At 43.8% G+C, this 17218-nt stretch overlaps 1 protein-coding gene across 1 annotated transcript in view; it reads left to right on the top strand.

Moving 5' to 3' along the window:
- The window catches only part of LOC120982040 (acyl-coenzyme A thioesterase THEM4-like), a 30365-nt gene extending 17576 nt beyond the window's left edge, over window positions 1–12789 (top strand). Inside the window, exons 6-7 of the mRNA XM_040411912.1 lie at window positions 9986–10110; window positions 12628–12789. Of these exons, the coding sequence (XP_040267846.1) occupies window positions 9986–10110; window positions 12628–12653 (151 nt within the window). The 3' untranslated portion in view covers window positions 12654–12789. The remainder of the gene's footprint in view (window positions 1–9985; window positions 10111–12627) is intronic.
- The last annotated feature ends 4429 nt before the right edge of the window (window positions 12790–17218 follow it).

Raw genomic sequence — 17218 nt, 5'->3', positions numbered from 1 at the left:
TAGCTGTCCTGTGTGTATAGCTGTCCCGTGTGTATATAGCTGTCCCGTGTGTATATAGCTGTCCTGTGTGTATATAGCTGTCCTGTGTGTATATAGCTGTCCTGTGTGTATATAGCTGTCCTGTGTGTATATAGCTGTCCTGTGTGGACTGAGGATGTGTGTATATAGCTGTCCTGTGTGTATATAGCTGTCCTGTGTGTGTATAGCTGTCCTGTGTGGACTGAGGATGTGTGTATATAGCTGTCCTGTGTGTATATAGCTGTCCTGTGTGTATATAGCTGTCCTGTGTGTGTATAGCTGTCCTGTGTGTGTATAGCTGTCCTGTGTGGACTGAGGAGTGTGTATATAGCTGTCCTGTGTGTATAGCTGTCCTGTGTGGACTGAGGAGTGTGTATATAGCTGTCCTGTGTGTATATAGCTGTCCTGTGTGGACTGAGGATGTGTGTATATAGCTGTCCTGTGTGTATATAGCTGTCCTGTGTGGACTGAGGATGTGTGTATATAGCTGTCCTGTGTGTATATAGCTGTCCTGTGTGTGTATAGCTGTCCTGTGTGTGTATAGCTGTCCTGTGTGTGTATAGCTGTCCTGTGTGTGTATAGCTGTCCTGTGTGGACTGAGGAGTGTGTATATAGCTGTCCTGTGTGTGTATATAGCTGTCCTGTGTATATAGCTGTCCTGTGTATATAGCTGTCCTGTGTGTATAGCTGTCCTGTGTGGACTGAGGAGTGTGTGTATATAGCTGTCCTGTGTGGACTGAGGAGTGTGTATATAGCTGTCCTGTGTGTATAGCTGTCCTGTGTGGACTGAGGAGTGTGTGTATATAGCTGTCCTGTGTGGACTGAGGAGTGTGTATATAGCTGTCCTGTGTGTATATAGCTGTCCTGTGTGGACTGAGGAGTGTGTATATGTCCTGCGTGGATTGTGTCCTATGTGTGTAGCTGTCCTGCTATATTATATATATATATATTATTTTATGTGAGTAAGGGTGCTGGGTGGTTGGAGAAGGGGTTGTGTGTGTTGTGTTGTGGTGGAGGGCGTGATTGCATGCTAGGGTGTGGGAAGGCAGGATCCAGGGGGCCCAAGTAAATTCTTGCCCAGGGTCTAATCAATATTAAAGACGGTCCTGGATGTCACAGCTGCTTTCCTGACTGACACTAGCTGTGATGTCACATTAGCTATTCTAGATGAATTATAGTGAGCACTCAATATCTGTTGCTATACATCAGGTCTAGTATGTTACAACTCATTTATTTTATAGTCATTAAATCATTAAAATATATCGTACATACAATAAAATAGAAATAGACAGTATATAAAATATTGCGGTTTTGTTAGAATTGATGATTTCAGCTATATATCGCTAAAACAAATAAAATGTTATCATGTGTCCTTATGAACGCTGAAACTGTGTTCCTAGCGTTACAGAGTCTCAATTGTATGTTGCACTAATGAGGAGGGCAGTTCACTGTCTTATACGGTATATCCGTGAGTATATATGTTCAATGGTACTCACTATTTGTAGTCCGGCTTGTACGTATCTGCCCGTGGTGGCGTCCCACCACAGGTCAGTGCACTCACCCGGTTTCCTTATGACAATATGGAATATCTTCCGATGCTTGGTGTCCGCAGTGTCGTTACGGTAGTTGAAAAAACTGCTCCCAAATAGCTGCTGTGCGCCCCACGTGTAGCTGGCGTCCTGCGTTTTACCAGCACTCCACGCGGTCAGGGCGTCGGAGAAATCCTTACTTATTAGTTGGTTCAAGGCTCCTATGGTGAGTCAGGGATGATATCAATTACCAGCAGACTCAGTTTTAGGGTCTATTCACACGTCCGTTTTTTCTTTCCTGATCTGTTCCGTTTTTTCAGGAACAGATCTGGACCAGATCTGGACCCATTTATTTTCAATGGGTCCTGGAAAAAAACGGACAGCTCAATGTCTGATTTTTTCCAGGACCCATTGAAAATGAATGGGTCCAGATCTGGTCCAGATCTGTTCCTGAAAAAACGGAACAGATCAGGAAAGAAAAAACGGACGTGTGAATGGACCCTTATACTGACTTTAAAACCAGCCTCCAGGACAGATTAACTGGTCAGGTGTGCAATGACTCCAAGGAGATCGCCACGCCTCCCTGGATCCGATGAAAGCTGTAATGGCACCGGACGGGGTTACAAGAAAAGTGTACTTGGCTTGCATGCTGACCTGCATTCCCTGGACTTTATGTGGCTGTCATGGCCCATAAATAGGTAGGAACAAGAGTTAGGGACCACTCAATTGAGACGGCCTTGACGCGGTGAGTGGCTTACTATGCTTTGGCCAAAATATAAACCAATGTCTCATCCAGCATGGAGGGCAGAGTGCTGGATGTAGTGTGCGATCACATTTGCATTTTCCGTTTGTATATGTATTTCGCCATAGTGATCTGCACCTGCAGGCAGGTTGTGCTGACCCAACCCCTTATTTTTTTCTTTGTATGATATCAATTACCGTCTGTGCGGTTATGTCCGTAACTGTGCGTGCTGATCAGCTGATATTTCCGGACTTCAAATAGTGAGTACCACTGAACATATATACTCACGGATATACCGTATAAGACAGTGAACTGCCCTCCTCATTAGTGCAACATACAATTGAGACTCTGTAACGCTAGGAACACAGTTTCAGCGTTCATAAGGACACATGATAACATTTTAATTGTTTTAGCGCTATATAGCTGAAATCATCAATTCTAACAAAACCGCAATATTTTATATCAGACCGAGATATTTTATATACTGTCTATTTCTATTTTATTGTATGTACGATATATTTTTATGATTTAATGACTATATAATAAATGAGTTGTAACATACTAGACCTGATGTATAGCTATTACAGATATTGAGTGCTCACTATAATTTATCTATTTATCTTTCAATTTTCCATTGTGGTTAGGGTGAACCACACCTTAGTTAGAGCACCTACCCTGGTAATCAGAAAGGTGGGCCACTATAAACCTATACTATTTATCTAACATTAGCTATTCTGACTGACACTAGCTGTGATGTCAAATTAGCTTACCCGATAAGAAATCTAAATTATGATGGCACAGGAGTAGTGTTGATCGAGCATGATCGGCTGAACACTAGTTAGGACGAATACCGCGTGTGCTCGAGCGCGATGCTCGAGACTCCTCCCTGCACGTTTGTATATAGCACCCGATGACGTGGGTTCGGCTCATTGCGAGTCAGGGAGAGCTGCGCTTAGGAAGGGACAGATAGTGTAGGGAGTGTGATCGCAATATATTCAATTTTAAAACGTTTCAAAGACCCAAAAGTCTTGTGTGGTGGCAGCAATTTAATCTTGCAAAGTAGTCTTCAATTTTTTATTTTTTTTCCCATACTTTGCGATTCTTTTTTTTTATAGAGGGTGTCTGCAGTGACTTGTGACATCTGTTTAGTAATACCTTCTGTGTGTCAGGGGCAGAGATAGGAAGAATATTATTGAAAACAATTATATTTTTTCCATAATTTATCCACATTTTTTCTATAAACGGTCCCTGCAGTGAATTGTCACATCTGTGCTGCAATATTGTCTGTGTGGGGAAATTATTACTGACGACAAAAATATTTTTTTTCCATAATTTATCCACACTTTGCCTATAAACGGTGTCTGCAGTGAATTGTCACAGCTGCGCTGCAATAGCGTGTGTGTGTCAGGACAAGAGATAGTGAAATCTATTTTCCTTTTTCCATATACTGTGCTTGGTGTGAACTGTGACATCCGTGCCACATCTTGTGTGTCAAGCGTGCATATAACATTTAATATGAAGAAGGCGAGCATTAAGGGATGGGGAGGTGGCCGTGATACTGATGGTGCACGCAGAGGCCGTAGCCCTGGGCGCTTTGAAACTGTACCTGCTGCCAGAGCACAAGAAAAACAATCATTCAAGATAACTAGCTTCATGTCCCAGTTTGCAGGGCGGCACAGGACACCACTCTTAAAGTCAGCCCAGTGCGAGCAGGTGGTCGGTTGGATTGCAGCAGATAAAGCTTCCAGTCGGTTAAACATCACCCTGTCTTCCACCAAGTCCAGTCTCACTAGCCAGGAGTCTGGTCCACACAATCCTCACCCTGATCCTCCTTCCTCCCACCATTTACAGTCTGGCCAAACAAGTGATCCCACACTCGGATATTCCAAGGACCTCTTTTCATCGCCATTAATTGACTTGGCCCTCTCGCCAAGCACGCTTGAAGAGGGACCTGAGATATTGTACCTCTTGAGCATCCAGAGTCACAATAACATGACGCTTGGGAACTGCAATTAGTGTTTAATAAGGTGGATGATAATGAGATACAGTTGCCAATGACTCAACTGCAATTACTGTCTCAAGAGGTTAAGGAAGAAGATGACACACAGTTGTTATTCACTGAGGTTGTGGTTAGGTCAACAAATCAGGAGGATGATCAGAGTGAGGAAGTGGAAGAGGTGGTGCTGGACGACGAGGTCACTGACCCAACCTGGGAAGGTGGCAACAAGCCGAGCGATGAGAGCAGTACAGAGGGGGAGGGGTCTTCAGCACTGCAACAGGCTGTAAGAGGCAGTGGGGTGGCAAAACTTCCCTGTCCAAGCGCTGCGTCCAAATGTCATTACCCCAGGCATTTGCAGTTGAGTCATTGGCAACTGTGTCTCATCATCATCCACTTAACCACGGACACATGGACAAGTGCTTTTGGCCAGGGATGCTACATTTCCCTGACGGCACACTGGGTGAATGTTGTGGAGGCTGGGAGCAACTTGTACCCTGGGATGGCACAGGTGCTACCGACGCCAAGGATTGTGAGCACCAATTCCATCAGGATTTCCGCCACCACCTACGTTAGTGGCTCTAACTCCCACTTCTCCTCCTCCTCCTCCTCCACTTTCACCTCCGAATTATCCGCATGCAGCACCAGTCAGTCATTAGTCGGTAGCTGGAAGCAGTGTAGCACTGGAGTGGGGAAGCGACAACAGGCCGGGCTGAAGCTGATATGCTTAGGTGACAAACAGCACATCTTCGCAGAGCTGTAGCAGGGGATAAGAGACCAGACTAAGCTGTGGCTCTCGCCACTCAACCTAGAACCAGGCTTGGTTGTGTCTGATAATGGCCTTAACTTGGTGGCAGCTTTGGAGCTGGGCAACCTTAGACACATCCCATGCCTTGCCCACGTATTCAACCTTGTGGTTAAGCGGTTTCTAAAAACATACCCCAATTTGCCTGAGCTACTGGTGAAGGTGCACCGCGTGTGTGCACATTTCCGCAAGTTACCGGTCTGTCAACGCTGCAGCAGCGCTTGCAATTGCCAGCTCACCGGCTGTTGTGCGACGTGAGCACGCGCTGGAACTCCACGTTCCACATGTTGGCCAGGCTTTGTGAGCAGCAGAGGGCAGTTGTGGAATACCAGCTGCAACATGGTCGTCGCCTTTCCAGTCAGCTTCCGCTACTCACAAGCGAGGAGTGGGCATGGATGTCTGACCTCTGTGAGGTTTTAAGAAACTTTGAGGAATCGACACAGATGGTGAGCGGCGATAACGCTATTATCGGCGTCACCATCCCACTTCTGTGTCTACTCAAACGCTCGCAAAGCGTCGTCCTTAATAGTAAGCAGCATGTGGAAATGGGGGAAGATATTACACAGGGTGATAGCCAGACCACCCTGATGACGACAGCGAAGTCTTGCCTGTTGGTACTCTGACACACATGGCTGACTTCATGTTAGGCTGCCTTTCCAGCGACCCGTGCGTTATACGCATTTTAGACAACACCGATTACTGGTTGTTCACCCTTCTCGACCCCCGCTACAAAGAACTTCTCATCTCTCATTCCTCTGGTGGAGAGGACGAGTGCAATACCAAAAGATCCTTGTTGACAAATTGCTCCAAACATTTTCATCTGACAACGCTGGCGGCAGAGTTCGTACTTCCTTGGCCAACAGAGGAGGGGCGACAAGGGGAACACACAGCAGTTCCAACACAGGCAGGGCAACACTCTCCAAAGCCTGGGACAGTTTCACGACACCCCGTCAGCACCCTCACCCTGATGCACGGCCTAGTGTTACAAGGAGGGAAACATTTTGGAAGATGGTGAAGGAGTACATAGCAGACCGTGCCAGCGTCCTCAACGATCCCTCAGTGCCTTACAACTACTGGGTGTCGAAGCTGGACACGTGGCACGAACTGGCGCTCTATGCTTTGGAGGTGCTGGCCTGCCCTGCCGCCAGCGTTTTGTCAGAGCGGGTATTTAGTGCTGCTGGTGGCATAATAACTGATAAGCGCATCCGCCTGTCAACTGAAAATGCTGACAGGTTGACTCATGGTGTATTGAATACACTGTATTCCCTGCACCCCTTCCACCACAAAAAAGGGTATATGGTTAAATCTTCCTTTTCTCGTCCTCCTCCTTCATTATATCAACATGCTTATTAGGCTGCCCTCGCTCCTAATGTTTTAGAAGGTCAGCTCAGCAGCAGGCCATCAATCATAATTTTTTCCATGGTCAGATCAGCAGCAGGCACTCGTCCCTAATGTTTTTGAGGGTCACCAGCAGGCCATCAATCATAATTTTTCAAGGGTGTATGATGCCCTCCTTTATGTGTAATAAAGGGTGTATTGGAGTGCCAGTTCCTTGTAATTTTTGGCAGCCCTTTCCCTTAGTGTATAGGCTTTATGAGTGTAGGAGTCCCTCTACCTAAACAATTGTACCACAATGTGAATGAGGCCTCCTTTGTGATATACAGGTTGTATCGGAGTGCATCTTCCTTGTAATTTTTGGCAGCACTTGCACTTTATATACAAGTAAATATACAGGAAAGATTGTTTCTTAACAATTTTTCCTCTAAAATCGATTTTATCTTTGGTTTTGTGCGTATTATTGTCAGTCTGTAAAAGTGGTGTACTACTCGGACAACATCGTTCCCAGCAGCGACATGGGAGTCCAAGATGCATCCAGACATCGTCCCCATGCTGTTCCCGAACCCTTTCAGTGGTGTTTCCATTAATTTCTGACCTTTTCATGTGTACCAGACACCCTCCTCTTCAGGGCAGGGGGTGCCTGGTTTAATGCTCGGGTTCTCCCATTGACTTCTACCGAGCACCCAGTGGCGGATCTAGAGCCTGGTCTCGGGAGGGGCACTTCCAGATTATTTTCTGTCCGCCGCCACAAAATAATGTGGTGCTTATAGAAGAGGTATACTGTATATGTAGAGGTATACTGTATATTGTGGGGCACAGTGTATGCTATATGTGTATAACATAAACATATTTCACATAAAAACTTACAATTACTTGGCTTGGCCCTTGGAGATCTCGAACACCACTTCAACACTTTGGCCGGGGGGCTCTGTGGAGCTGATGTTGTGTTTTTATTCTAATGAGAAAAATTTCATTATAAGGATTTGGAGAAGAGGCAGAGGGATAGCAGAGCAGGGAGAGGATGGTGCTGCTACTAGGGGGTCATACCATGGGGCAGTAATAAAGCCCACCATAATGCCCCCCCCCCCCCCCCTGTAGAAATAATTCTCCTTTATAATGTGACAGTGCAAAAAATACCCCCTTGTAATGGCCCCCAGTTGAGCTAATGTCCCCATAATGTGCCAGTACAAAATACCCCTATATAGAGCCCCCAGTAAATGCCCCCATAGTGCTCCTCTCCCCCCTTCCTCCTAGTGCCCCTATAATGTACCAGTATAAAATGTCCCATATATTGTGCCCCAGTAGATGCCATCAGTGTCCCCCATAATTTGCAAGTATAAAATAACCCTTCTTAGTGTCCCCCATAGTACTCCGCTTCTCCTTCCCCATAGTACCCACCATAATGTGTCACAGTATAAAATGCTACTGTACAGAGCCCCCATATAAAATACCCCTTCTTTGTGGCCTCAGTAGATGCCCCTATAGTGACCACCAATAATGTGCCAGTAACAAGTGCCCCCATAGATGCCCCCCATCATGTGCCAGTAACGAGCCCCCCCCCCCCCCCAATCATGTGCCAGTAAAAGTATTGTACATATAAAAAAAAAAAACTAAAAACTGTTATACTTACCTCGATGTCAGCGATGCGATGCAGGCCTCTCCTGTGTCCCGCCCTGTACGGCTCAGGCTGCCGGCGCACGTCATCGCGCCGCCTATCGGAGGAACAGGAAAGGGACACGCCTCTCCCTCCCCTGGCCCGCAACATCAGAGCCATCTGTATCGCTGTCCTGAGGATGGCTATAGAGATGACTATGGAGATGAACGCTTCCACAATGGAAGCGCTCATCTACCTGTGTCCTGCCGTCGCCGCCCCCCACTTCTCACCAGGGCCGCGCCGCCAGCTCGGGGGGTGGGTGGGAGCGGGAGCAATTGCCCAGTTGCCTCACCCCTGGATCCACCAGTGCGAGCACCCGAGGCGTTCTACTTGAGCACTTGCTCGATCAACACTACACAGGAGAATACTTGAGTAAAACACTCGTGATATCACAGTAGGCCGGGGCAGAGATGAACTACAGAGGACCCCTACATGAACTGTATATGGGCTTCTTGGTTTCCAGCTGCTTATTTGCTGACAGTGGTGTACTAGCCATACATAACTTCATTTATGTCTCCAGAAAAGCTGTCCCCACTAAACCACTCCTTAGACATGGATAGGAAGGAAAGTAAACACTCAAATCTAATCTAATGGACAAGAGGAACCATTATTATTGTAAAGTGAACCTCAGATGATTTCTGCTGCCCTGTCTGAGGATAGGATAGAAGGAGCTGAGCTCTGTCATATATAGTTATATAATATTAGGAGCAGGATTTCTGAGTAAAAAGCAGACTAAATCCTAACAGGACTCCTAGAGGAGACATCAGGAGTCCTATAACCCACCCCCTACAAACACACACAGAATGTTTGACAGATCTCCCTGTATTGGTGTGTCTACACAGAAAGCTGTCAATCATCATGTATGGGCCGGTTCATCTGGACTCTCACTGTCTCTACTAAGAGTCCGGTCAAGAATTAATTAGCTTTTTAATTTATCAATCTGGATCCAAGTCATATAACTCTATATATCACAAAGCTCGGCTTCCCTCCCTCTATCATATACTGGCACCAGAATTCACCTGACAGGTTCCCTTCCCATCCATGTCCTATTCTTGTCCGTTTTGCAGACAAGTGTAGCCATTTTCATAACAGAGACCCAGAAAAGTGCAGGATGCACATGGCAGGTATCTGTAGTTTGTGGACCGCAAAATACATATGGTCGTGTGCATGCAGCCCTATGTTAAGGTGACAGAGATCTTGAGCAAAACGCTCGGTCACTTACTTGGATTAGCCCATTTTGCTAAAATCTATTTCCAGCAGCTCCAGTACGAGCCAAACACTGGAGTCCACTCAATATATTGCACAAGCTTAGGAGTCCTCATATTCATGTTCTCTTGACAAGAGTCCTGACTCTTTCAGCCATTGATTGATATAGGAAGAAAGCTGTCAGTCCACGTCAGGGAGTGGGCAGAGCCAAGAGGTATGAACTACCCAACACTAATTTTAAAACTGGGTCAGTCTGGGCTGTCATCTGGGTCTGTGCCACCATCCTGGCTCACTCACAAGGATATGGAACCCGTGAAAGGGTTTGTGTTGTAGATGGTCCAGAGCATCACAATGCTGGAAAGAAGTGCTGAACTAGCTCTGGTTGACCTTAATTCTGAGCATCATGGGGTCTCAGTAGCCAAACCCCAACAATAGGCAAGTAACGGCATGTCACGTACTATGGTGGAAAAGCCTTTTTGAGGTGGTCATTATCACCGCTAATGTGAACGTATTGAGAGAAGTTAGGTAGTCTTTTAGGGAAGAGGGTTTGGTGCACATTGGTGCTTGGCAACCTGAATCACTGCCCCACCTTAGGATCCATTTTTCCATGATTCCCTGTGACTTATAGAAACCATGTGGCCATTGAACCATTCTTTGGAAGGAGACTCCGTTTATTCTGGTTATGTTTTCTTTGCAGGCCCATACCCCTAGGGTGCACCTTGTTTCTGGACAGTCATGTGGACAGAATTGAAAGAAGGAAGGTGTACTCAAGCTGTCAGATTCAAAGTCATGATGGTGCAACACTTCATGCAGAGGCCACAGGTGAGTAACCAGAATACGGATGTTCCCTCTGTAATTCTAAGCATACTTCTCTTACAGTGGTCATTTTTATTCCTTGGTTGTTAATCCTACTTCTACAGTTTAACCCTTTCCCCAAATTCCCCGTATATGTATGACAGAGTCTGGGTTAAAGGCAGTCGAACATGGATACTGCAGGCTCTATCACTTCTCACCCTCCTGTGCTGGCATCTCAAGATTAGTACACTTATTAGGCCTTATCATAGGCATTGTCTTATAGTTTCCCTCTCCGGTTTACACGGACAGGCATAATCCAGTGACATACAGAAGTATTGCAGTGTATTATAACAGTGATAAGAGTATCATTTGTTTAAGGCTCCCTAGGACTAAAAGAAAAAGGAATGCTAAAAAGATACTTGCAAAAAAAATAAAAAATCACCTTTAACCATATTAAGTCCTTTATTTATTCGGAAAGACATACAAACTTAAAACAAATACATACAGTCAGGTCCATAAATATTGGGACATCGACACAATTCTAACATTTTTGGCTCTATACACCACCACAATGGATTTGAAGTGAAACGAACAAGATGTGCTTTACCTGCAGACTGTCAGCTTTAATTTGAGGGGATTTACATCCAAATCAGGTGAACGGTGCAGGAATTACAGCAGTTTGCATATGTGCCTCCCACTTGTGAAGGCACCAAAAGTAATGGGACAGAATAATCATAAATCTAACTTTCACTTTTTAATACTTGTTTGCAAATCCTTTGCAGTCAATTACAGCCTGAAGTCTGGAACGCATAGACATCACCAGACGCTGGGTTTCATCCCTGGTGATGCTCTGCCAGGCCTCTACTGCAACTGTCTTCAGTTCCTGCTTGTTCTTGTGGCATTTTCCCTTCAGTTTTGTCTTCAGCAAGTGAAATGCATGCTCAATCGCATTTAGGTCCGGTGATTGACTTGGTCATTGCATAACATTCCACTTCTTTCCCTTAATAAACTCTTTGGTTGCCTTTGCAGTATGCTTTGGGTCATTGTCCATCTGCACTGTAAAGCGCCGTCCAATGAGTTCTAAAGCATTTGGCTGAATATGAGCAGATAATATTGCCCGAAACACTTCAGAATTCATCCTGCTGTTTTCATCAGCAGTCACATCATCAATAAATACAAGAGAACCAGTTCCATTGGCAGCCATACATGCCCACGCCATGACACTACCACCACCATGCTTCACTGATGAGGTGGTATGCTTAGGATCATGAGCAGTTCCTTTCCTTCTCCATACTCTTCTCTTCCCATCACTCTGGTACAAGTTGATCTTGGTCTCCTCTGTCCATAAGATGTTGTTCCAGAACTGTGAAGGCTTTTTTTAGATGTCGTTTGGCAAACTCCAATCTGGCCTTCCTGTTTTTGAGGCTCACCAATGGTTTACATCTTGTGGTGAACCCTCTGTATTCACTCTGGTGAAGTCTTCTCTTGATTGTTGACTTTGACACACATACAACCTACCTCCTGGAGAGTGTTCTTGATCTGGCCAACTGTTGTGAAGGGTGTTTTCTTCACCAGGGAAATAATTATTCGGTCATCCACCACAGTTGTTTTCCATGGTCTTCCGGGTCTTTTGGTGTTGCTGAGCTCACCGGTTCGTTCCTTCTTTTTAAGAATGTTCCAAACATTTGTTTTGGCCACGCCTAATGTTTTTGCTATCTCTCTGATGGGTTTGTTTTGTTTTTTTCAGCCTAATGATGGCTTGCTTCCAAATGCAAATAGCAGACTTGTAATGAACTCTGGACCTTTTATCTGCTCACTGTAATTGGGATAATGAGGGGATAACACACACCTGGCCATGGAACAGCTGAGAAGCCAATTGTCCCTTAACAAGTGGGAGGCACATATGCAAACTGTTGTAATTCCTACACCGTTCACCTGATTTCGATGTAAATACCCTCAAATTAAAGCTGACAATCTTGTTTGTTTCATTTCAAATCCATTGTGGTGGTCTATAGAGCCAAAAAATTTTGAATTGTGCCGATGTCCGAATATATATAGACCTGACTGTACATAATTTGTATTACCAGAAATTCAGCAAAAACAATGCCAGACTTGCTACCAAAAAATGAAATGAAAGTGATCAAAAACTCATATATATCCCAAAATGGTAGCAATGATAAAATAAACTCTTATTACTTTATTTGTTTTGTTTAGCTAAATTATAATTGTGCAAAACTAATAAAATGTAGAAAAAGCCCAAAGAATAAAGTTAACATCTCATTTATACTAATGGACAATGATTTTGTTATATTGTATGTGCCCCAAAATTGTGCCATGGAAAAATACAACTTGGCCCACAAAAAACAAACCCTAATATAGCTATACTGACAAAAAGGGAAAAAAAAGTTATTGTTAGTTGTGTTGGCTTGACCTCCTATTTGTGGGGCTTGAAAGTTTGGTCCTAATGGCCTATTCATTAATCAAATATAATATTTGGTTCCCATTGTGTTCTACAGTCCATAGCGTCTTTGTTTTTCTTAACAGCTCTCTTTATAAAGGCGAACCAATGAGTGGGAACAACTGAGAACAGATCATCCATGGCTGTCCATGAGCCTGGCCAACCAAAAGAAAATGCACAAAGTGGTCTACAGAATCTATATGTACCTTTGACTTCATGGCAGCTGGAAACCACTAATAAACATAGAAGATGCTGTGCTATAGATGTCTGATTTTAATTTTTTATACTAATTGTGGGATAAACCCTTTAAATAATGATGATAAATGGATCAAATAAATGCTAGTTTATGAATAAAAATAATTAAATTTGAATTGAAATAATTATAGTTCATCAGATGACTTCAAGTAATTCCATTTTGAAGACCCTTTTCAGGTCCAGTCTTCCCAGAAGGTGAGCCTGTTCCTCTTCTGTCATTTTCTCTCCTAAATTCTAGAAACACCTCACACACTACATTTAGCTCATACAGTTGTAAAGTTGTGAAAAGGTATTTTTTTTTAATATAAATCTATTGTGAAAGGTGGACAGATTATGATTTATTGGAATTATATGGATGAAATCAGAGTCAGGGCATGGAACAAATGTTTGGCCCGTTGCTTGGTAGCAGATCTTCAGACCCTGTGATGATTGTGGCATGTGGTGATACCATCAGGAGCCAACAGTATTCAGATCCACTGACAAGGAGATGGCTACTCAGTATATTGAAGTGGGCAGCGGGATGACGAGTGGCCATATTGCCTGCCTACTATTGTTATCCTGGGAGAATAAAATCTCAAAATTATTACAATGTTGTCTAATTAGATGTCTATGTTTTTCCCTTGTCCTTATAACGACACAAGAGACCCCGGTGGTAATTCCCATTGCAACCCTAAATCCCTGATGTCTTGTATAGAACTATATATAACGCTGTAGATGCACAGAACAAGCCCTATCTATATACAGTCCTGACGCTTTATACTACTTAAAGATGTCAAGTCACATCTTTAACCTTCTATCTTTGATTCATTGGCAAAACTTACGTCCTACTTATGCAGCTCTACTTGGGGACTTCACGTACAGCTACCTACCTCATTACACTAGAACATTTTAAGTTGGAAGCCAAATCTCAATGTGTAGTTTTTACACTAGAATTGTGAGTATCCTTCCCATATCAACACCATATACAAGGTTTATGGAGGCTTTAAATTGGATACGTACATTGAATAGTATGGGTTGATTGACTTGGGATTTCTCCTTCCATACTGCAAAGGTGGCACAGGCCCTTGGTTCTAAATGGGGGCACTGGCTAGTGTGTAATTATTCAGGAGGCCAGAAAGATGTGACTTTATCTATCTACTCTTCCATGTCATACTCGCATTTCTGCTGGAAGCTGAGATATGACGGGTTGTTTATACATGTCCTTCCACTAGAAAGCATTTATTTTATTTTTTTATTACATGTGGTCTAATTTTTTTACAGATATAATGCCAGTTTCACATGCCTGACTGTGTAATGGAAAATAGGGTCCGTTTGATGGCTGCATTGCACGGACCGGCCATGGCTTGGCTGACCTGAACTTGCTGCATCATAGTGATCTATGAGTTCCAGCCTGACCATGGGTCTACTGTCCCGTATGTACAGCATCATGTGAGTACAGGACAGTAGACCCCGTGGTCGGGATGGAACTCATAGCATTGTAGGCCACTATGGTGCAGTGAGCTCGGGTCAGCTAATCCATGGTTAGTCTCCGAAGAGCCATCTGCACACACGTCTGTGAAGCTGGTATAACACAGCACTTAATTTAGCGTTTTTTTTTTGCGGAATTCAAAAAGAGGAAAATTACATTTCGCCATTTTTACTTTCATAGGTTGTTCTCTGAAAACCTTTTTCATGAGCTGATGCATAGGATAATGATCGGGAACACACCATTCATTCACAAATATTGGCTGATTGTTGAGTCGCATTTACATACCGCAATCATCCCCGCTGTATGGGAACAAATGGTCACTATTATGATCATTCATCCTCATTCAGATTGTTTGTGGGCAGCACAGCCATGTCTACACAGGGCAATGTGCTGACGACAAACAATGTTTTTATTACTTTATTTACGGGGTTTTTTTGTCCAACAAGAAGCTTTTACCCTAATGCATTGTAATAATTATGTGTTCTAATGCATAACTGCTTTCACAAAACAGTTCTGAGCACTTAGAACTGGCCGCCATTGCAATCACAATCGGCAGAGATGACAAGCGGTAGCTTATGATGGCAACATCGCAAGTGCTAAATGGCTGGGATCAAAGTTCTGCTGTGTCTACGTAACACAAATGCATAGCCCTTGCAGAAGGGTTAATGAGGTGCTCTATAATACTGTATGTCAGAGGAACTTACCAATCTGATTTATGGGCTCCAGAGGGTGAAACCCACACCTATCACATTGCCAGTTAGTCAGGTCCATAAATATTGGGACATGTACACAATTCTAACATTTTTGGCTCTATACACCACCACAATGGATTTGAAATGAAACGAACAAGATGTGCTTCAACTGCAGACTGAGGGTATTTACATCCAAATCAGGTGAACGGTGCAGGAATTACAGCAGTTTGCACATGTGCCTCCCACTTGTTAAGGAACCAAAAGTAATGGGACAGAATAATAATCATAAATCAAACTTTCCCTTTTTAATACTTGGTTGCAAATCCTTTGCAGTCAATTACAGCCTGAAGTCTGGAACGCATAGACATCACCAGACGCTGGGTTTCATCCCTGGTGATGCTCTGCCAGGCCTCTACTGCAACTGTCTTCCGTTCCTGCTTGTTCTTGGGGCATTTTCCCTTCAGTTTTGTCTTCAGCAAGTGAAATGCATGCTCAATCGGATTCAGGTCAGGTGATTGACTTGGCCATTGCATAACATTCCACTTCTTTCCCTTAAAACTCTTTGGTTGCTTTTGCAGTATGCTTTGGGTCATTGTCCATCTGCACTGTGAAGCGCCGTCCAATGAGTTCTGAAGCATTTGGCTGAATATGAGCAGATAATATTGCCCGAAACACTTCAGAATTCATCCTGCTGCTTTTGTCAGCAGTCACATCATCAATAAATACAAGAGAACCAGTTCCATTGGCAGCCATACATGCCCACGCCATGACACTACCACCACCATGCTTCACTGATGAGGTGGTATGCTTAGGATCATGAGCAGTTCCTTTCCTTCTCCATACTCTTCTCTTCCCATCACTCTGGTACAAGTTGATCTTGGTCTCATCTGTCCATAGGATCTTGTTCCAGAACTGTGAAGACTTTTTTAGATGTCGTTTGGCAAACTCTAATCTGGCCTTCCTGTTTTTGAGGCTCACCAATGGTTTACATCTTGTGGTGAACCCTCTGTATTCACTCTGGTGAAGTCGTCTCTTGATTGTTGACTTTGACACACCTACACCTACCTCCTGGAGAGTGTTCTTGATCTGGCCAACTGTTGTGAAGGGTGTTTTCTTCACCAGGGAAAGAATTCTTCGGTCATCCACCACAGTTGTTTTCCATGGTCTTCCGGGTCTTTTGGTGTTGCTGAGCTCATCGGTGCGTTCCTTCTTTTTAAGAATGTTCCAAACAGTTGTTTTGGCCACGCCTAATGTTTTTGCTATCTCTCTGATGGGTTTGTTTTGTTTTTTTCAGCCTAATGATGGCTTGCTTCACTGATAGTGACAGCTCTTTGGATCTCATCTTGAGAGTTGACAGCAACAGATTCCAAATGCAAATGGCACACTTGAAATTAACTCTGGACCTTTTATTTGCTCATTGTAATTGGGATAATGAGGGAATAACACACACCTGGCCATGGAACAGCTGAGAAGCCCATTGTCCCATTACTTTTGGTCCCTTAACAAGTGTGAGGCACATATGCAAACTGGTGTAATTCCTACACCGTTCACCTGATTTGGATGTAAATACCCTCAAATTAAAGCTGACAGTCTGCAGTTAAAGCACATCTAGTTTGTTTCATTTCAAATCCATTGTGGTGGTGTTAGAATTGTCAATAGAAGATACATACATACATACATACATACGGAGTGCCAATCTTCTATTGACAGTTACATTATTTGAAGGGTGAATTCATAAGATTGTCCACCTTCCGTGTTTGTGTAGTTAGTGAGCTATTTCCAAAAAAAAATTCAAATGTTAGAATTGTGTCGATGTCCCAATATTTATGGACCTGACTGTATCTATAGAGAAGTTTGCATTCATTCCTACAAGCTGTCGAATTTTCTGTCATCCACGATGGATGCACTTCCTCCTTGTCAAGCACTGCTCTTGGATTGGCCAGCACTGTTCACTTGAGCAGTGCTGACCAATGCAAGGTCAGCAGGAAGTATCTCTGGCTACCATCAGGTAGTCTGAGAAGCTGAGTGGCCATCTTGAATGGCAGAAGAGGAGCCTAGTAATGATCAGATCTTCAGCTAAAAAGATGAAAAGCAGGTCACCAGGTAAGTATTCTGTTTGTTCCCCAGTTAATGTGCCTTTTATTTTTCTTGAACAGAAGAGTTGCTTTAAGCTATAATTCTATGATGTTATAGTCTATTATGACACCCTATCTAAGAAGCTAATATTTGCTAATGGCATTTCTTCCAGGTACAGCCACATCC

This window comes from Bufo bufo, chromosome 11, assembly GCF_905171765.1.
Source record: "Bufo bufo chromosome 11, aBufBuf1.1, whole genome shotgun sequence".
Classification (NCBI taxonomy): Eukaryota; Metazoa; Chordata; class Amphibia; order Anura; family Bufonidae; genus Bufo; species Bufo bufo.
This window is presented reverse-complemented; position numbering and strand designations above follow the sequence as displayed.